Raw genomic sequence first — 21,437 nt, 5'->3', positions numbered from 1 at the left:
AACTGGTTTCTCTGTGATAAAGTCAAGCTTTGGGATTACCCTACCGTATGCCAAACTTTGAAGATCTTTGCATTTGGTATCTCTTGATATTTCTTCCCATCTCTTCCCCACCATCCGCGGCTTTCATCATTCCCATGGGGTCTTTAAGAATCTGCTAAGTGCCTGGTATTACCTTTTATTTTTGAGACAAAGTCTTGCTATGTATCCCAGGCTATGTTTCAACTCTCAGCCCTCCCTCAGCTTCCCCAGTGCTGGGATTACTACAGATGTGGCCTGTGGCACCCTGCCCTGGCCTGATATGGGCTTGTAAAGTATTCACAGACATTCTGCCTGCAGGGAAGGGTCTCCTAACACAGTCTGACCCGGCACTGGTCTCTTTGTTTCCATGGTGGTGTTGTGAAAAGGCTTCCTGTTACAATGTTATAATCCTTGTTCCACAGATGGGGAAGTCGTGGTTTGCAGGTGCATGTCTGTTCTCAGAGTCACTTTGTGGCACCAACACTCTAGAGTCCACACCAGGGGTTGGACCGATCTCTCGGGGGAGGGGGGGGGGGCAGACAGGCAAAGATGCTCACCAGTGTTTCTCCTCTTTCAGAAATGGCTGAGCGGCACAACGCCAAGCAGATTCTGCAGCTCGCCCGGGACCTCGTGCATAAGGTGCAGATTCTAATTGAGAACAAGTGAGGATCTGCTGTCGTCCACCACCCCCACCCCTTCCTTCAGCCCAGCACAAGGTCCTGGTGTCTGTGGACCAGTATGGACTTCTGTGAAGAGAGCCATGCTCTTACCCTTGGCCACTGGGCAGAGGGGTAGAGAAGAACCCATCTCGGCCTTACATTTTCCTGTTTGACCAAAGATTGCCCAAGTCTGGGATATCCCCCTTTCTTGGGAGTTGGGGTTGTGAGTGGGTCGAGGTAGCCTCTGGCTCTGTTGTCCTTCTTCCTTTTCTCTGTTCCTTCCTCATCTGCACAGGAGAGGCCTGTGGGGTTTCCTCTGCACCCAGCAAGGAAGGGCCTTTGGTGGTGTTCTAGAATGTTCCTGCCAGGCTGGCTCGGAACAGGCTGTCCCCGTAGACATTGCTCACATTCAAAGTCCCAGATGTTTTGAGCATCACCCCTGCCTTCGAACCACCAGGTTTCCCCCCACCCCCAAGGTAACCCTGATGTCCTTTTATGGCTTGTCTGCCCCTCAGAGAACCACTGGCTTGGAAGAGGGGCTAACAGCATGTCTCCATGTATCCTTCTCACCTGAGGTCTGTTCCGTGCCCCTGGCAGCAGCTTCTGACTGCCTGAGTCCTCGATCTAATGACCTAACTTCCTGCGCTTTCCAACTTTTCTCTATCCGCTGCCAGGAGACTCTCTTTAGAAAAGGCATCCTGTAGGTGGGCTAGGGGTCCTGGACGTGTTTGTAGGCAGAAGCCAGGAGCTCTTGATGAGAGCCTAACCCTTACTATCTCACCCTCAGGGAGACCTCCCTGCCATCACCAGTGATCTGGGCTCAGAAGCCTGCAGCCTTGGTGGAAGCCATGCTCAGCAAGGCTGGGTTTTCTCTAAGCACTTTGTTCACTCAGGACAGAAGGAAGGATGAGCCAGTGGGTTGGCCAGTGATAGGGTTGGTCTGTGTTCCATGATGGGGAGCTTGGGGCCAGGGTTGGGCCTGAATATGTTCCCTCTACACCTTCATACCAAGACCTGCTGATCCACACACTGACCCTGAGTAAGCTTTCATACCCGCTCACTGTCTCTTAGTGAAGCAGTCCAGGGTGCAGCAGAAATGAGCACACATAGCAGAAGCTTGTCCCCAGGACCTGCAGCCTCTGGGGGCAATCAAGACATGGCAAGTAGGATTTTATAAAGAGGATACGTGGCTTGAAGCAGCTGCAGAGGGTACCTTCAGCCTTGAGCCACACTCTTAAATCAGAACCTGTGTCTCCCACACAGGGCAAGGTGGACAGAGAGAGCTCTGTAGTGTCCATGGAAGACTGATGCTGCTTCAGCCCACTTGTGCCCAGGGCAGCAGGAAGGGAGGCGGCTGATGACCACAGTTGCCTGTGTAGAGTCACACCTCCCAGCTAGGTCCCCCTGCTTCCCAAGGTGTGGGTAAGAAAGGCCATCAGATAAAAGTTGATTTTGCTGGTGCAGAGGTTGGTATTTTAGCACAGCCAGGTCCGGAGCTCCTGATCCTTATTTATTTTTGTAACTGACCAGTGTGGAGTATAGCACAAGAATTCCCTCTGCCTCCCTCGTGCCTCCCGAGCGCGTGCTTGTGGTTCTGAGTGCCTCCTATTTATTCCATTTACCAGCTGACGTCTGTGTGCGGTGTTTCTTGGTGTCCTGGAGTTGGGCATGGGCGGGAGGGGGGTATTCCTCCTGCCCAAGGCGTTCTCTTTTTCACGTTGCCCAAGTGTCTTGTAAATGTTCATTGCAAAGATGACTATTCAGAGCAAATATATCTGAGCAGAAAACATAACCGTGGGTCTGGTTATTTGTTTGTTTGTTATGTTGTTTGCTTTGCTTTATTTTTACAGGGTCTCACTGTGTAGCCCTGGCTAGCCTGGAACTTGCTATATAGTCCAGATGGGCCTTGAACTCAAGACATTCCCCTGCCTCCCAAGTTCTGGGATTAAAGGTGTGTGCCACCATGCCCAGTGGTTGGGGAGTGGCGACTGGGGTGGCAGAGGAGAGGAGGCGAGGTTTCGTGTAGCCCAGGCTAGGCTTGGCCTTTCTATCCCACATAGGCTGACAGAGGCTGGCTTTGAACTCCCAATTGCTGTGATTATAGGCATGCCCCACCTCATATTTTTGCTTTAGGGTTGAGTCTGGGGGGCACTCACCTTCCCTTGTCAAAGTGGTGGGAGCAGTCACTTTCCCTTACTGCTCCCCTTCTCCCTCTGGGAGGTCCCAGGAGAAGCAGGAATGGCTGCAGTGGGATAGCAGGAGCTATCTAAGGTTTCTGACCTTATCAGTCTCTCCCCTCTCTAGTCAGGTGACCAAGGGGCTTCTCCCTTCCCCTGGACCCAAGTTAGCATCATTCACAATCAAGTCCCTCAGCAGCCATGATTCTGATCACACAGTCACACACACACACACACACACACACACGCGCGCACCATACACACTCATACACAAACCATGCACACACACCATACATACACCACATACATATATATCATACACACACAGACACCATACACACTCATGCACACATCACACAAATACCACACACATTCATACACACATCACACACATACCACACACACACACACACACACACACACACACACACACCACATACACACCACACAGACATCACAGACACCATACACACACTCATACGCATACAGACACCACACACACTTGTGCTCATACCATTCACACCACAAGCTCACACATACACACCACACCACACATACACCACACATACACTCCCACCACACACACACACCATACCACATACACTCATACCACACCACACACACTAATGCACATACTCATATACCACACATACCACACACTACACACCCGCACACACAAACACACATACCAACACAATGTCCTTAAACCAACTCACTTTTAAAACTCCAAAAAGAAAGCCAGGCCTGTTGGTGTGGGCAGCAGAAAGCTGTATGAATGATTAGTTGATGAAATACTCTCTCAGCCTTTGAGCTGGAGCATCTATCGGCTCCTTCCTCTGTTAGCATGTTAGCCAGCCTTCCCTGAGTGTTAGCCAGCCTTCCCTGAGTGTTAGCCAGCCTTCCCTGAGTGTTAGCCAGCTTTCCCTGAGTGTTAGCCAGCCTTCCCTGAGTGTTAGCCAGCTTTCCCTGAGTGTTAGCCAGCCTTCCCTGAGTGCTAACCAGCCTCCCCTGCTGTAACTGACATCTGAAGTGATCTGATCCTGGGAAAATATTGGGGCTTGTGTGTAGGAAGCCTCAGCCCATGGTGGGTAGACTTGCTGATTTTAAGCCTTAAGGTTGGGAAGGACACATGATGGCCGAAGCTTACTATAGAGCAAAGCCACTCACCTCACAGCCACAGGGCAGGGTCCCACAATTCCCTTCAAGGACACACCCCTAGTGACCTAAAGACCTCCCTCTAGCTCCTAGCTATAAATGGCTCACCACCTCCTGCTGACACAAAGCTGAGACATTGAAGATTCAACCTACAGGAGCTAGGAAGAGAGAGAAGATGTAGAGGTGGTGTAGTGGGGGGACTGCTTGCCACATAGCACAAGGACCTGACTTTGGTCTCCAGCACCCATGCAGAAAGCTAGGTGTGGCACTGCACATCTGGAATCCCAGTGCTGGAGAAGTAGAGATGGGGTCACTGGCCCACCAGCCCTGACACTGAGAAACTTTGTCTCAAAACAGTGGATTGGGGAGGTGGAGAGATGGCTCAGTGCTTAAGAGCATTCACTGCTCTTCCGAAGGTCCTGAGTTCAAACTCCAGCAACCACATGGTGGCTCACAACTATCTGTAATGAGATCTGGTGCCCTCTTCTGGGGTGTCTGAAGACAGCTACAGTGTTCTTACATCTAATAAATAAATCAATCTAAAAACAAACAAACAGTGGATTGTATGTAAACTGGCTACATGGCCCACTCCATGGTGTGGGAAGGTTTTATTGTAGATAAGGGGGAGGCATCAGGAAGAGTCCAGAGTCTGGAGTCTGGGGAATTAGAGTTTCCTTGGGACCTGACAGTACCTGTTTTAGGGTTTTATTGCTGTGAAAAGACACTATGGCCAAGGCAACTCTTATAAAACATTTAGTTGGTGCTGGCTTACAGTTTCAGAGATTCAGTCTTTCATCATCAGGGCAGGAAGCATGGCGTTGTGCAGGCAGACATGGTGCTGGAGGAGCTGATAGTTCTACATCTTGATCCGAAGGCAGCCAGAAGGAGACTGTCTTTGATAGGCAGCCAGGAGGAGCCTCTGTTCCACACTGGGCTGAACTTGAATACTAGGAAATCTCAAAGCCCACCCACATAGTGACACAGTTCCTCCACATGTGCCGTTGCAGAGTGGCACTGACTACTGCTGGCCACCACGCATAAGTTTGGACAAACAACCAATGTGTACATATGCAGTAAAGTTTTTTGCAAAGACACTGCCTGGCCCGGGCATGATAATGAGGTTCTGTAAGGTACTGAGAGTATAACCAATCAGATGTGAGACATGCAAATGAGGTATGATAATGAGGTTCTGTAAGGTACTGAGAGAGAGTAACCAATCAGATGTGAGACATGCAAATGAGGTATGATAATGAGGCTCTGTGAGGTACTGAGAGAGAGTAGCCAATCAGATGAGGAACATGCAAATGAGGCGTAGTGCATAACCAATCCGGGTGTGAGACACGCCTCTCCTAGGCCTATAAAAGCAGCACCAGTTCTGGGCTCGGGGTCTTTTCGCCTCTGCAATCAAGCTCTCCCAATAAACGTGTGCAGAAGGATCCTGTTGTAGCGTCGTTACTGCTGGCCAGTCCGGCGCGCACAAGACTCCAACAAGGCCACATGTCCTAATAGGGCCACTTCCCATGGACAACTCATAATCAAACCATCATAATACCCAAGGACCAGCACTCCAGGCTGACTACCCTAACGTGTGTGAGCGTGCGCGCGTGCATACACACACACACACACACACACACACACACAGCAATTGCAATTGGAGAAAGGGTGTGAGAGGCATTGAAGACACAGTAGTGCCCAATGAGACTTTTGTATCCCAAGATGTAAAGGAAGGGTAGAAACAGACAGGACCGTCTCACAATGCCAAATGAGCAGGGATCGTCTGCCCCTGCCTACAGTTTGGAGACAGGATTTCATCTCTGCTGCAGTTCTACAGTATTACCCTCCAAGCCTACCAGCCACCATCCTCATTGAGTCTGTTGTGCCCACTTGTGAAGATCTTCTCAGCAGGACTTGTGGACGACTGACATGAAAACAAAGGCCCCCATGGCCATACACACAGCCATGAGCATTTTCACCCTGGGTGTGTGACTCACTGGGTCATGGGTCCCTCACCCCTGTATCTAGCCATTCCTCCCACAACCAGTTGTGCCCAGTTCTACTCTGATTATATGTGGCCTCAGGGTCTCAGAGAGAGGCTAGTGTGTAGAGTATGCATGCTCAGGAAGGCTAGAGGAAGGCCTTTGCTTCTTGCGCTGAAGCCACCCCTGGAGTTGCTGGGATGGTTCGAAGAGAAAATTGAGAACCCTGTGAAGTCAAGGTATATTCCACCTTTTGTAGTCCCCCCTTTTGTAGCAGAATATGTCTTCATAGAAGCTCCCCCAGTTCACCAACTACATTAATGTCTCCTCTGATAACACCCAGAATGCCTTTGGCTAGGGTCTGGGCACGGAGGCTGAAAGATCCGTGTCTCAGCTTCTTTTCCTATTGCTGTGATAAAATACCAGGAGAAACCAAATTAAGGGGGAAGGGCTCTCTTCTAGTTCACAGTTCCAGGGCACAGTCCATCATGGTGGGGGAGACTAGGTGGCAGGCGCTTGCAGCAGCTGGTCATGCCATATCCCCAGTAAAGAAAAGAGAGCAAAAAACACTGGTACCCGCCTTGCTTTCTCCTTTATACAGGATCCCAGCCAAGGGAGTGGTACTAACCATGTGGTCAGTCCTCCCTCATCCTTCAATACAAACAAGATGATCCCCAACAAACTTCTTCCAGGTGACTCTGGATCTGGATCAAGTTTAGAGCAGTGGTCCCTGGGGGCTGGTCCTGGCTCAAAGTTTGAGGGTACAGTGTCTGTCTTGGAGGGAAGACATGGCCGCAGGAGCACGAGGCAGTTGGTCATGTCGTGTCCTCGGTTACGAAGTCATGAGTGCTGGTGCCTCTGTTTCTCAAGTCATGCAGACCAGGACCCCAGCCCATGAATGCTGCTGCCCATTCAAGTGAGTCTCCCTGACTCTGTCAACCCAATGAGGAAAGTCTCTCACTGGCATGCCCGGAGACTGCTTTCTGAGGTGATTCCTGGTCCTGTCACGGTGACAATCAACATGAAAACATCACGGACAAAGAGAAGCATAGACAGGCATCAGAGCCAGATGGAAGGCCTCCAAGCTCCCAGAAGCAGCACAGTTTTCTCCTCTATTCATCAGTTCTTTACTTACATGGACTGTGGGAAAGGGTCCTGAGCCCCACCCAGCTGGGAGCAGCTTCCAGCACACAATGGGTCATAACTCATGGCAAATCAAAGTCCTTCATGACACCCCCACAAAGTAGGCATTATGCCAACCCCACTGTACCAAAGAGTAAATGAGTCCAGAAAGGGAAACTGACTTGCCTGAGGTCACACAGCATGGTAGCAGATAAGGTGGGATATGAACCTGAGTGTGTAGCAATTTCATTCGACTGTAGAGATTGTTGTTTGTCTTTTGCTTTCCCTGGGTGACACTCATTTCCTTATTCTGGCACAAGGATGGCTCTCTGAGTCTCACTGGAGAAGGGGACGGCTGCTCTCTGGACTGTGGTCACTTGCCACCTGATGACAAGCAGGCTGGTCAGGACCATGTTGAGGATAGCAGTGGCATAGCCCCAGCTCAGCCGGCATGCTCCGCTGTGGTACATGGAGGAGCCTTCACAGATTTCTTTGGCAAATGGGGAAGCCAGAGTGGCTGGAAAAACCAGCAGACCTACAAGCATGGAGACTGCTGGGGGCAGCAGAAAAGGAAAGTCACTGTATTGGTCAGGGCTTCTGGGCTGATTTGTGATCCCAGGACTCACCCAGCACCCTGCCTACCCTACACATCTATCTGTTTATTCAGCAATCCATCCAATTATCAACTCATCCATTCTTCCATGTCCCCATCCATCCACCCACCCAGACACCCAGCCACCCAGCCACCCAGCCACCCACTCATTTACCCAGCTACTCAACTACTCATCCATCCATTGACCCATCTCTCTATCCACTGTAGAAACTCATACACACACACATACACATGCACTCACACACACACAGATACATACATAGACACACCCTCATAATGCACTCACACACACAGACACATATGCACATGTACATACATACATGCACACATGTGCACACACATACATAAACATATGCACATGCACTCACATGCAGGTGCACATACATGTGTGCACACATACACACATACACACATACAAACATGCACACACATATACTTATACATGCACACACACACATGCACACATATGCACTTGCACTCATGTGTATGAGTGTACACACACATGCACACACATGTGCAAACACAGAGACACACACACTCATATACACACACAGAGACACATATGCATGTGCACACACATGCACACACACATGCATGCACACATATGCAATGCACTCACATGTATGCACACACACATGTGCGCACACACACAGAGACACACAATGCACACACATAAACCATGCCCAAGCACCTGTGCTCCATCCTCAGTCCCATGAGCACAGTGAATTGTTTTTCAGAGTTTTGTGCCCTACCTTGCTAATGTTTAATTTTAAATGGATCCCACCCCAGGAAGGAGCCCTGGCAGAGAGGAATATCTTGCTTTTGCTTTGCTTGTCACTGTGTGCATGGGAGTACAACTCTGGGGTGTCAAGTTGCAGGTTCCTAGGGAGTTTTGACACTACCTATCTTAGGTGTAATTCTCCCACAGATTCTAAAGATCCAAATTCTATTAAAACTAAATTAAAAGCAAAAGGGACTCCCAGAACTCCTAGGTGTGTGTTCAGGATAGAAATAAAACAAGCAGACATCTTGGAGGTCCTCCCACTGACAGAGAGAAAGGAGACTCAGTCCAGAGCCCGGAAGACCCTAGGTGAGGTGGGAAAGGCGGGTAATGCCAGGCAAGACACGGGAGATTAGGAGAGATGGCTTCCTGCTGAGAAGTAAAGGGCTATGTCACAATGCCAAGGCCTGAGCAGATCCCTGCAGAGACAGGAGGGGACAGTGAGGTGAGTGTGGGATTACAGAATCAGAGAGAAGTGGGCAGATGGAGAGGTGAGGCCGGGACAGGGAGGGCTGAGGCAGGAGAAGGAGACTTGGGTTTCCCTCTGCCTGCCATGGGAAGCCCTTGGAAGGTGTATAAGCCAGCCAGCTGGCTGGATCTGATTTCACCTCAACTAGACCTGTCTGCCCAGTGGGAGGGAAAGGGGGGAAACTGGAACCTGTGGGAACTTGTTCTAACTCAGGTGAGAGGGGTGGAGGGTGGAGGGTCTCTGTGGGACTTCCGATGAACTAGAGAAGAGCCACCCTCCTCTGCTGAAGTGAGGGTCAGACTTCGGCATCTTCTAAGCTCTTGGTTGGGCATCCTTGGGCAGTGCACAGCCTACTGAACTGTGCAGTGGTACTGCTACAAAGCATGGTACAGAATGAGTGGATGAAAGAGAAGCATAGAGGTAGACCAGCTCACACATAGACACAGACACACAGACACACAAACATACACACCATGCCCAAGCACAATGTATTATGTGCATAGTACTGGTGGCATAGGACCAGGTCAGCTAAGGTCAGGTCCACGTGGGTGGCTTCAACATCCTGTGCCCCCTTGTCCCCAAGTCCTGAATTGCTAAAGATGGGAGTAGTTCACAATCCTGGGGTTCACCTCAGAAATCTCAACCCTGTGTAAGAGTCTACCTGCTGCCGCCTGCACCACCGGTGTCGGACCAAAGCCCGTCCTGGCAAACAACCTTCGGGGGGCCAGTGCCCAGGCTGAGAGGAGAAGAGCGCTGATTGACAGCAAAAGCCAGCCTCCCAGAAGTGTTGCAGCTGAGACCTTGGAAAGAGGAAAGGGATGAGGTGGGATAGGGCACGTGGCAGTCACTCTGCCTGTTTTCCTGCTACAGTGTTTCCAACAGCTATGTGTGTCTCTTGCTTGGCTACTTTGTAGTTTCTTTCTTCCACCCTTCTCCACCCCTTTCCCACCCTTTCAACCCCCCTGACACCAAATAGGAAAGAAAAAATGACTGGGGGGAGGGGGGAGGTAGAGAGAAAGGGGTGGGGTTATCATTAGCCTATGTCCTGCTGACTAGGGACATTGAATCCCTTGGGAGCAAGTTTGATCTTTGCCTTCAGGATATTAATTTATTCTTCTTGTGTTTTCTTTGCACACAAGTATTTAATAAACTATGACCAACAGCAACCAACTGACAACCACCAACCAACACCCAACACCTCTTGGAGCCTTAGCATTTATATATCCCCTGAAAAGTCCCCAGAATTCCTAAATGTCAGGCAATCTCAGAAACTACCTGCGGCTGGCAAAATCACACCCCTGCTAGAGCACGAGGCAAGTCATAGTCAGTTTTTGTGAACAGTCTGAAGCAGCCCACATCCACACCTGGGATCAAAATGAAAACATATTCCCACAATATCCCTGTGTTTCGCAAAGAAACCAAAAGTCCAAAAGTCCAAAATTGTCACTGCAGCCATGTCTTACAATAGTCCTGTTTTCCCTTAAATAAACCCATCCCGAGATTGCAAGTCCTTTGCATCAAGACACACAGTTAGTCAAACAGAAGTAAAATTCAGGTCAATGAACTGCTCCATCCTGCTCTGATTAAGCGCTAGCCAGGATCACTAGCAGAAGCCCCCAATCCAAAATGTCACCTTTGTAATCAATTTTGAAGGCTGTATAATCTTCCCTTTAAGTGCTGGCCTAAGTACCCGGTCTTTACCCTCCCCATGTTGATTACCATGACACCCCAAAGACTTGAACGCCTCATCTTTCATCTGTTAACCCCAGCAGTGCCTGGGGTAAAGTCAAGTAGGGGTGTGCGGGTGGCACACTGCGGGTGGCATGCTGCAGAGCCACCACAGACTTGCTTATCGATGGCGGCAATTTCCTAGCAGGTGGCAGTATGGTGTCTTGAAGAAAATGCCTTTTCCTGGTTTGCACAAACAAAGGTTTTCTGGGGACTAAGAGCTGCCTCTAGACAGAAGTCACACCTACCCAACGCTGCAGAACCCCAAGATCAGAGGTGTAAAGACCCCTATGCAGGGTTTCTTGGTGTTCCTGAGAGTTGCTGGGTGCTGAGAACCTGTGTGCTCAGACACTGGGACACCTACTGGTCAGCAAAGGACCCTGGAGCCCATTCCTTGGCAGCAGCCCTGGAAGAGCTTGTGTCTCACCTTCCAGGCCAAGCTGGGCATGTCCTTCAATGACCCAAAGGTCACACAGCTTTGGTTCCAGCAGTCACCTGGTGGCCAGGAGCAGTAGGTAAAGATACCATAAGAGGAGGAAAGGCTCTGGAACCAGGCGGGGGAGATGAGGCTGAGGCCAGACATGCCGGTGAGAGAGAGTCCCAGAGCAGCCCTCACACCGACCTCCATCGGGAATGTTGCTGACCTAGGGGGCAAGCCAAGGTGAGAGATGAAGAGGGCGAGACAAAGTGAGCCAGCACCAGGACACACCAGGTCCGTTCATCAGTGTGCGCACTCACACATGCCTGACTTCCTCAACCCAAGTCTCTCTCAGTGCCTGTGAGAGGCGGTCTAGACCCTGAAAGTGGGTGGCACAACGCTGGGGGTTCTGGTTGAATAAAAGTGAGAAAGTGGGCTAAGCATCGGCCTTCCCCCGCCCCCACCTCTGCTTCCTATTCCAGATGTAGCAGGCTCCCACCCCTGCAGTTCCTCCCACCGTGCTGCCCCTCTCACTGTGTCACCATGAACACGGTACCCCCAAACTGTCAGCCAGAACAAACCCCTCCTTCTTTAAGACCCTTCGTATCAGGCAGACAGTTGACCACAACAAGAAAAACAATGCCTCCCTTGTCCAAAAGGATAGCCCTGTCCCAAAGAGTGGCATCTCTTAACCTCATACTCCCAGGCTGGGCTTGGGGCACTGTCCCACCGACCCATCAGCAAGCACCTCCCCATGGAGGCCATGGAGGTTGTCCATTGTTCAGCGTGAACTAGGATTTGACGGTGTTTTGGCAGCTCCTTGGGAGTCTGTGGATCCGTCTGCTCCTGCCACACTGGACTGCCTTGTTTCTAGGTTGATTCTTACTGCCATCAAGAGTCCCATCTCCTCAGACCATCATGTGGGGGTGGGTAGCCCATGCTAGGAACTATGGAGGAACCACATAGACACTCGGTTTCCAGCAGGATTCTGGTGAGAATTTGGGGATATGTTGCTGTGGTGGGTCCAGCATGAGTTCTCTCTTTGGAAAGGCTGCAGATGGGGGAGGGTTAGGGTTAGGGTTAGGGTTGGGGTTAGGGTTAGGGTTAGGGTTAGGGTTAGGTTTGGGGTCCTGCTGATAGCAGAAGGTCCCAGTGACAACTATGGGTGATTTATAGGGTTAATATTACTGAGGGGACAAACTTAATTATCTGGGGCTGGCAAGAATGCTTCTAAACTCTTTTAACTCTTAGGTGTACATACAGACAACCAGATATACATTGGTTAATTAATTCTTGCTAGCAACAGCAAGGAATTAAGTAAAGGATTGCTTAAGGGTTTCTTTCTCTTTTGCCTGGTAGTCAAGCCTCTGGCTGGTTAGGCTAGAAGGAGGCTTGGAGCTTTAACTCTTTGTGAACCAGGAAAAGAAAGTCATGCTCCCAAGGGGAAAAAAAAACTTTTACAAATCGCAAATATGCACAGAAACACATACATTCACACACACACACACACACACACACACACACACACACACACGTCATACACACTTTCTGGCCAGGCCAATCCACTCCATGAGTATTCATGCGTACTTAAGTATACACACCTATACTTTATTCATATACATCATATGCACATACATATACACATACATATATACATATACACATATATATGTATACACACACACACACACACACACACACACACACACATATATATGGTGGGTACAGCAAAATCCCCCAACAGCAGGTTTCATTGAGCAAGCACCAACACAGAAAAAAAAAATCACTCGTTCTGTATGAAAAATAAGCTCTAATCTTTATTGCTCAGAGAAAGAAGAAGCTTCTATCTTTGTATTGCTAAGTGAAAGAAGCCCTGGGAGTAAGAAAAAAAAGCTGCTTCCTTGTTGTTCTTAGTGCTTATGCTTTCTCAGGAGGATAGATCACATGTTCTTCCAAGCGTCTTTACGTTCCCAAAGTTCATCACAAATCAAATAAGAAGTTTCGGCAGGGATGTTTACAAGAGTTTCCATTAAAACTAATCACCTAATTAAACATTCATTATCTGTCCCTAGCTCCATAAGTTCATTAAAATTTAAGACAATAATTCTTATATCATAAGTTAGCATGGGTTCGCCAAGATTCAAATCATCTGCCTAGTGCCTCATTAGTTTTGAAGTTTTGTATAAATAAATCCAGTCAATATTTTATCTTTTGTCCTTGCATGTACAATAAATTGTGTATTCCCAATTTATGACCTTGAGTTATCAGATAATGGTTTCACAGCTCACTTAGAAGGAATGGTTTTCCTGGGTGCAACTTTGTTTCAAGCCTGCCTTTCATCCTAGTGCAATTACTGATCGCAACTTTGTTTCAAGCCTGTTTTCTAGCCTAGTGCAATTAGCCTGTGACACACGAAGGTTTGCAGACCTTGATTGCAGCTTTTATACTATAGAGGGCTCAAAATCCCCCGAATAAATCTAGTAAGCGTTCTATAAAATCATTTAGGAGTTATAAAATCACCAATTTGTCTACATAGCATCACTACAACTTCCTTGAGCTGCAGAAAAATCTGCCCAGTAGGGTAGACTAATGCCCAAAAATCATTAGACTAACTCTTCTCTATGACAGAAGAAGGCATATCAGCAATAAAAATCAATCCTGACTTGAGATTTCCGATGGCCTTGCAACTCAGAATTTTACCCATTACAGACCATACAAAAACAGTGGGGCATCTCTAGGAAAGTTATCTGCTAGCCTTAACCTTTCCTAGATGGCTCCTGACAATATGGACCCATGACCCCTTGGCATTGTCTCAGGCCACTTTCTGTTGCTATAACACAATACTGCAGACTAAGTCATTTATAAAGAAAAAAAGCTCATCTGGGTTCATGGTGATGGGAGACTGAGAAGACCAGGAGCACTGAGGAGCATCTGCTCGGCATCCAGCAAGATGTCTAGTCTTTGCTCCCCATCTCTTTCTCCCCCTTCTTGCCCAGTGTTTCATGGTGGGCATGAATGAACATGATGGCACATGCATACAGAGACCAGAGGTCAACCTCAGGTGTGGTTCATCAGGAGCCTCCACATTGTTCCTTGAGGCAGGGTCTCTCATTGGGACCTGGTGCTTGTTCATTAGGCTGACTGACTATTGAGCCCCACTCCTTTCTCCTCGGTGCTGGGATTACAGGCATGCACTACGCTTGGCTTTTGTCTGTTTGGTTTTTGAGACAGGGTCTGACTATCCTGGGCTCTGTAGCCTCAACTCAGTGATGGTCCTGTCTCTGTCCTTGAATGCTGGGAATAAAGGTCAGCGCCTACACTCAGCACCTCCTGGGTGTTTTACATGGGGTCTGGTGGGGGGGGGGGTAACCCATGTCCTTAGGCTTGTAATGCAAGCACTTCCTGACTGAACATCTCCCCAACCCTCTTCTCCTCTTCTTACAAAGCCATTAACCATCTTAGGGACCCACCCTCCCGACCACATCTATCCTACCACCTTGACCTCCCAAAGGCCTCACCTCCAGACACCATCAACACAGGAATCTGAGTGTTAAATTTCCATCAAGGATCTTTGAGGGGCATATCCCTGTCATGACAGGCAATCAAGACCAGTTTTCTAAAGATTAAATTGAAAACCAAAAAGCAAGGGGTTTAATGCAGAGTCTTACCTAAATAACAATGGATGCACTTCTGTCAGGCTGGAAGGAGTGCCCACTTGTTCTGGTGCTGGAGGAGGTAGCAGAGGCCTGCTTGAGCTGTCTCTGGGGGTCCCCAACAATGGCGAATGGCCTGGAGCTGCTGTGGCAGGAGTCTGGGGTTCTGAAACATCTGTCAGCAACTTAAACGTGGCAAGGAACCCCACCCCTCACCTGGGATCCTGGGCAAGATGGTCCTGTTTCTCCATGTTTATAAGGAGCACCGAAATCCCAGCATTAGGCATGGCACACAGCAGCCAGGCTAGGGGATGTGCCTCTAGCTAGGCAGGTAGAGGTGGGTGGAAAAAGAAGGCATGGTCAAGTGGAGGGAGCTTTTCACTCTGAGATTAGAAATCTCTCTGAGGCTGTTAGGCAGTACGTGAGGAGTCATCCCTTGGGTGACAAAGGACTTGGTTTTGCCCTTTCACCAGAACCCACACCTCCCATGGGTCAGCTGATCTCAGGGGTGTAATTCTAGGCCAGGAGACTATGGAATGGAGCCCCACGGCCCCGCCCTCCACTGTCCTGGGCTGCTCCAGTGTTTCTGAGCCTTTGAAAAGACTAGTCACCTGAGAAAATCACTGCAATGGAACAGGTGCCCAGAAAGCTAAGTGAGGCTTTATAACCCCAAAGCACATCCGGCCAGGCTCCAGTTACCGGAGTCCACCTACAGGGAGACTGAAGAAAACAGAATGGAAACTTTCTCCTCTGTCTAGTGGAGGGGCAGGGTGTCCCAGCATGCATCCCAGTAATCAAACTCAGGCCACCTGGCTCCGCAGTAAGTGCCTTTACCTGTAGAGTCATCCTGCTGGTCCCTACAGCTGAAGGAACCTGGGCTAGCAGCTGGTGAGGGACACTGTTCCATTCACAGGTGGTACAGTTGAGGCTTCTGCCTCTCAGCCTCAAGTTCTTGGAGATGTGGAGGGTTTAAGGCAGAGGCTGGGCATGCCAGTGACCACCAGTTTACCACAGTTAGGGCATCGGCAACTGTCCCACCAGCTCCAGCCAGAGAACAAAGATGGTCCAAGAGCCAAGGTCCTGCTCCCCAGGTCAGAGGGGCACAGAAGTGGCAGCTGGACAGCTACCATGTGAAGCTGTTGTATTCTTCTCTGGACTTGGACATCCTTGACCATAGATTGACTGTGTTTGGATCCCAGTCTCTCAATGGTTAAGTCCTGATCTCACAGTGACCCCCAACCTCAACAGAACACAGTAGGGAACATGACATAATCAGGGTTTTTTTTTGTTGTTGTTGTTGTTTTGTTTTGTTTGTTTGTTTTTTCGAGACAGGGTTTCTCTGTATAGCCCTGGCTGTCCTGGAATTCACTTTGTAGACCAGGCTGGCCTCGAACTCAGAAATCTGCCTGTCTCTGCCTCTCAAGTGCTGGGATTAAAGGCATGCACCACCACTGCCGGGCTCAGGGGTTTTTTTTTTTTTTTTGCTTTTTTTGTTTTTTGTTTTTTTAAAGGAACTTAGGGTCATGTAAACAAAACAGGACCTTAAGACAAATGGCCTCTATATCCACCCATCCACCCATCCATCCATCCATCCATCCACCCATCCATCATCATCATCCATCCGTCTGTCTGTCTATCTGTCTGTCTGTCTCAGTTAGGGTTTTACTGCTGTGAACAGACACCATGACCAAGGCAAGTCTTATAAGGACAACATTTAATTGGGACTGGTTTACAGGTTCAGAGGTTCAGTCCATTATCATCAAGGTGGGAGCATAGCAGCATCTAGCAGGCATGGTGCAGGAGGAGCTGAGAGTTCTACATCTGAAGGCTGCTAGCAGAATACAGACTTCCAGGCAGCTAGGATGAGGGTCTTAAAGCCCACACCCACAGTGACACACCTCCTCCAACAGGACCACACCTACTCGAACAGCGCCACACCTCCTAATAGTGCTACTCCCTGGGTGAAGCATATCAAACCATCCCACTATCTAATTATCATCTAGATGTCTATGTATTACCTACCTGTCTATCCATCTACCTGTCTATTTATCAATGTATCTATCTCTATCACTGTCTGTCTGTCTATCATCTATCTATAAGCATCTATCTCTCTATCCCTTCCTCCCACCCACTCATGTGTGTAGCTATCCTATTATCTTTCCACCCCACACCATACTAATTAAGCATCTAGTACATGCTACGGTCTATCCTGGATGCTAGGTCGACCTCATTTTTTTTTTTAAATCACCATGTGGTTGCTGGGATTTGAACTCAGGACCTTTGGAAGAGCAACTGGCGCTCTTAACCACTGAGCGATCTCTCCAGCCCTCCTGGGTGCTAGGAACTGAACACGGGTCAGGACAGCCACAGCCTCTCTCCTGTGGATCCCACCCCTGCCTGAGGAAGAGAGATGTTGAGGAACTAAATCAATATATGAAGCAGATGTGAGGCAGTGTCATAGGAAACAATGGGATAGAGAGATAATCTGTGTGGAAGGGTCTTACAAAGCCTTGTGAGAAAGCCAAGTCTGACCTAAAGGTGGAGATGGGGGAGCTGTGTGTAGGTGTGGAAAGAGCACTACAGGCTGAGTGTGGCGCAGGTGCAAAGGCCCTGAGGCCAGCACATGCAGGGCACATCAGCAGAAGCAGAGAGGCCTCTCGGGTGGTTGGAATACAGAGTGATGGGGTGGTGGAGCCCCAGCATGGACAAACAGTGGTCAAGCTGTGCAGCAACCATGGAGGTGAAAGTCAACCTGACCAGATTTGCTGAAGGTATGAGAGGGAGTGTGTGTGTGTGTGTGTGTGTGTGTGTGTGTGTGTGTGTGTGAGATATCCCCAGGGCTTTTGGCCTGGAGTCTGGACCTGAGTGATAAGAGCTGGATCAGAGAAAGCAGTGGCTGAACAGGAGGCTGTGGCACTGAACCATGTGCATGGCAGATAGATGATCAATAGATGAGAGATAGATAGATAGATAGATAGATGAGAGATAGATAGATGAGAGATAGATAGATGAGAGATACATGAGAGATAGAGGGATGATAGATAGATAATTGATAGATGATAGATAAATTGATTGATAGATGATAGATAGGTAGATGGATGATAGATAGATTAATTGATAGATGATAGGTAGGTAGATAGATGATAGATAGGTAGATAGATGATAGATGGATGATAAATTAATTGATAGATGTTAGGTAGATAGATGATAGATAGATAAATAGATACATAGATGATAGATAAATTGATTGATAGATGATAGATGATCGATAGATGATAGATGATAAATACATAGATAGATAGATGATAGATAGATAGATGATATACAGACAGACAGACAGACAAATAGACAGATAGGGGATAGATACATAGAGACAGAGATGGCCAGGCTGCCCAGGCGAGACCTGAGGTCCTTCAACACATGGTCTCTTTCACTAGTATATGCCTCAACCAGGCCTGCTGGCTCTGTCACCTGGGACAAACAATACAATGGCTCAAAGCCTCTGTTTCCCCAACTACAAGATCCCTGGCCTACAACAGGGCTGCTTGACGTTTGGAGGGATGGGTTCCTTTGAACATATGATTTTTAAACTGTGGCTGTGTTCCACATTCAAGCTTCAAACCACACAGAGACACGAGCACACGACAGTGTGTGGTTCTAGGGCTCCCAGGGCCCCTAAGCAGTGCCTGAGGCCAGCCCGGCTCCTCCCCTGATATTCCCTCATCACTTTGGGTCAGGCTTCTTCAAGGTTACCTCTACAATGTGACCTCCCCTCATCCAGCTCTGGCTTAGAAGCTCTGGCCTGGAATGTAAATCTGTGAGCTTTAAAAAGGTGTCTTCCCCTTTAAAGGTCACATTCAGGTGGGTAAGCAGAGCAGGGTCACGTGAGGCGCTGGTCCGAGAAGAGTGTGTACTCACCCGTGCAAGGTTTCCTTCCTGAAATCAATAGCTATTCACTCTGGGCTGACGGATGGGCTGGACTGAGAGGGCAACTCCAGTCTCAAATAGGATGGGAGGAGGGGATGGTTTCCTGGGTAGGAGAAGGCACCGCTAGGGGTCCCAGAGCTACTATTAAATACTGGGGTCCAAACTGGGTATCCAAGCGTCCACCCCGAGTCTCACTGGCTTCATAGGAAGCCAGTGCTGCAGGATGCGCCAGCAGAGGGCGCGCTCACTCCACCTTCTTTCCGTGGGCTAATTCCCATGGCTTCTAGCTGAGGCTTGGCCAGCTTCACCGAGCATTTCCTGTAATTGTTCCCTTCCCTTCCCTTTCTCCAAGTCTGTCTTCCCTCGCTCCTGTTGGACTGGGATCACCTTCCCAAAGACGCCCGAACACGCCCAAGTTTGCCTGGGGCTCTGTTTGCCAGACCGAGCTTCCTGCTATGTGAATGAGTTCCAGCTCCCTCCTCTGCGGGTGAGGGCTGGAGAGACATCACCTCTTGAAGGGTTGTGGCCCTCGAAGCAGAATCCCCTGGATTGGTACCCCGCTAGTTTCACTAGTATCATCTCTACTGGGGAACTCGGGGTCTCCTTTGTGGATTATCTGTCGCCCGGTAAATTTAGAAGGAAACTCTTTAGAGGAGTTTGAGAGAAAGCAGGTCAGGTGGGCTGGAGGGAGTAGCTGCCTGTAGGAGGGGGGTGGAGAGTCAGAGCTGGTCAGTTACAGGTCAGGAAAGCAGGAACAGGAGCTGGGGATGCCTGGAGCATCCATTTACCTCCAGGAGCAGGCTTCCAGGTAGGAATCCAGACAGCGGGCAGGCTCATCCAGGAGGATCTGAGCCGCAGCATGCCTGGGTGCAGTTTGGGTTATATGAGCGTGCATCTCATTAAAGGCACAGTTATTTTTCCCATCTTCGCTTAATTGTATTCTGAGCACCGTCTCACTTAGCCCAGGCATACCTTGACTTCTCTTTGACGCCGCGGATAACCCACTGCCTCCACCCTACCATGCAGCCCTGCAGCATCCCAGATGGGATCGAACCCAGGGCTGGTAACCGCTGTCCAGTGAGCCACAGACCCCTACTCTCCGCCTCAACCCCCCTCCCCGCCCCCTGCGCGCCATCATCCAACGCGTCTTCGGGTTCTGTTTTCCTACTCAGGTGATTGGCAGAGCAAGTGAGACATCGCGAGAGGATAATGGTGTCCCTGCTGTCTCAGAACCATAATTTAGATTGCGTCTCTTCCCGGCTTGGAGGTATGATTCAGGTCCCTGTCCTTTTGCCCAAAACCCCTAAAAGAATAAATTTCAATTAATTAAAGAAGAAAAAAAAAATCCATCTTCCCCTGGGCCTCAGGAAAATCAAATCTTGAGGAGAGGCCCCGGGACACTCTCCCTTTTCTACGAAATCAGTGTGTTACCATGGAAACGGGAGGCGGAGTCCAAGGATGATTCTGAGAGGGAGGGTCTGTAATAAATAGCAAGACAAAGCAACTTAGTGGAGAAAGGCTTGTTCTGGCTTCACACTTTCCTAGGGACACAACCCATCACGGCGGGGCGGGGGGTGGGGGGAGTGTGGTGGCCAAGGAGTCGGAGTCCGGCTGGGGAAGCAAAGAGTGGACAGGAAGTAGAGCCAGGCCATGAAACCCCAAGGCCTTCCTTTCCCCCAGTGACTCACTTCCTCTCCTCTCCTTCCTAGAGCAGCGATTCTCAACTTTCCTAACTCTGCGACCCTTTAACACAGTTCCTCATGCTGTGCTGACCCCCCCACCCCACCCCGGCCATAAAATTAGTTCATTGCTACTTTCATAGCTGTAAAACTTTGCTACTGTTACGAATCATAATGCAAAAGTCTGATATGCCACATGCTCCTAAATGACCCACCTCAGGGGTCGTGACCCGCAGGTTGAGAACTGCTCTCCTAAATTTTCCTCAACCTTCCCAGACAGTGTCACCAGATAGAGATACTGGTATTCTAATGTCTGTGCCTGTGGGGGAATGGTTCACACTCGAACCACAACGGGGCCTATCCTTGGTGACCAAGAGCCCTGAATTGTGTCCTGTGATGATGCTGGCTCTAAGCGCGGTTCCTTCTTGAGGGTCAGCTCTGTTTCAGTATTTGAATCGTTACATGGTCATTGAGCTATACATAGATCAGCTGAGGGTAAGGTCCTCCCAGTAGTGCAATGCACTACAGCAGCAGCAGAGGTTTGGAGGGAAGAGGAAGCATTTCAAAGAGCAGATTGGTTCTTACCGTCAAAAACCAGGAAGGGCTATGGATGTGACTGAGTTGGTAGAGTGCTTGCCTGGTCAGCAGGAAGAGCTGGGTCTGATCCTCCGCACCTAAAGACTGGGCATTTGTGACAAAGGACTGTAATCCTAGCACTTGGGAGGCTGAGGCAGGAGGATTGACACAAGTTTCAGACTAGCTGTATTAAAACCCTGGCCGTGAAATAAAGCAAAAGCCAAGAACAGCTGAAACAGGGCCCTGCTAGGTAGCTGTGGTTTCCAGGGCTACCCAGTCGGTAGGGCAGATAAAACAGCATCACCCCCCAGGACACATGAAGCACACTGTGCGCAGCCCCCCCTGACCACCCGGGCGCTCAGGATCCCCTGCACTGAGGTTGGGCCAAGCCACCGTGGAATCTCCATTGTTATTGCAAATGCTGTTAGTCAGAACTATCTCTACAGACTTCCCGGAGGAGGCTGATGGTGGCTGATAAAAGATTCT

The 21,437-nt window shown here is 49.3% G+C and overlaps 2 protein-coding genes across 5 annotated transcripts in view; one reads left to right on the top strand and one right to left on the bottom strand.

The window, feature by feature from the left end:
* The window catches only part of Sgsm1 (small G protein signaling modulator 1), a 67,569-nt gene extending 65,100 nt beyond the window's left edge, over positions 1-2,469 (top strand). For all 3 annotated transcript variants that reach the window (XM_006535122.4, NM_172718.3, NM_001309528.1), the window contains one exon: positions 596-2,469. In XM_006535122.4, coding sequence (XP_006535185.1) covers positions 596-684 — 89 coding nt within the window. In that variant the 3' untranslated portion in view covers positions 685-2,469. The remainder of the gene's footprint in view (positions 1-595) is intronic.
* Positions 2,470-5,465: 2,996 nt separating this feature from the next.
* Positions 5,466-18,780, bottom strand: Tmem211 (transmembrane protein 211). Of its 2 annotated transcripts, NM_001033428.2 has the most exons (5): positions 18,688-18,780; positions 14,785-14,927; positions 11,126-11,342; positions 9,632-9,770; positions 6,426-7,660 (listed from the first exon to the last, which is right to left on the bottom strand). In NM_001033428.2, the coding sequence occupies exons 3-5, from the start codon at positions 11,324-11,326 to the stop codon at positions 7,413-7,415; spliced, it is 588 nt and encodes a 195-aa protein (NP_001028600.1). In that variant the 5' UTR covers positions 11,327-11,342; positions 14,785-14,927; positions 18,688-18,780; the 3' UTR covers positions 6,426-7,412. The 2 variants fall into 2 exon arrangements, with proteins under 2 accessions (XP_006535084.1, NP_001028600.1); XM_006535021.2 differs by lacking the exon at positions 18,688-18,780 and having other exon boundaries at positions 5,466-7,660; positions 14,785-15,994.
* Between the last annotated feature and the right edge of the window lie 2,657 nt (positions 18,781-21,437).

Source organism: Mus musculus, chromosome 5 (genome assembly GCF_000001635.26).
Source record: "Mus musculus strain C57BL/6J chromosome 5, GRCm38.p6 C57BL/6J".
Classification (NCBI taxonomy): Eukaryota; Metazoa; Chordata; class Mammalia; order Rodentia; family Muridae; genus Mus; species Mus musculus.
Note: the sequence above shows the minus strand (reverse complement) of the source record. Positions and strands in the feature narration are given on the sequence as shown.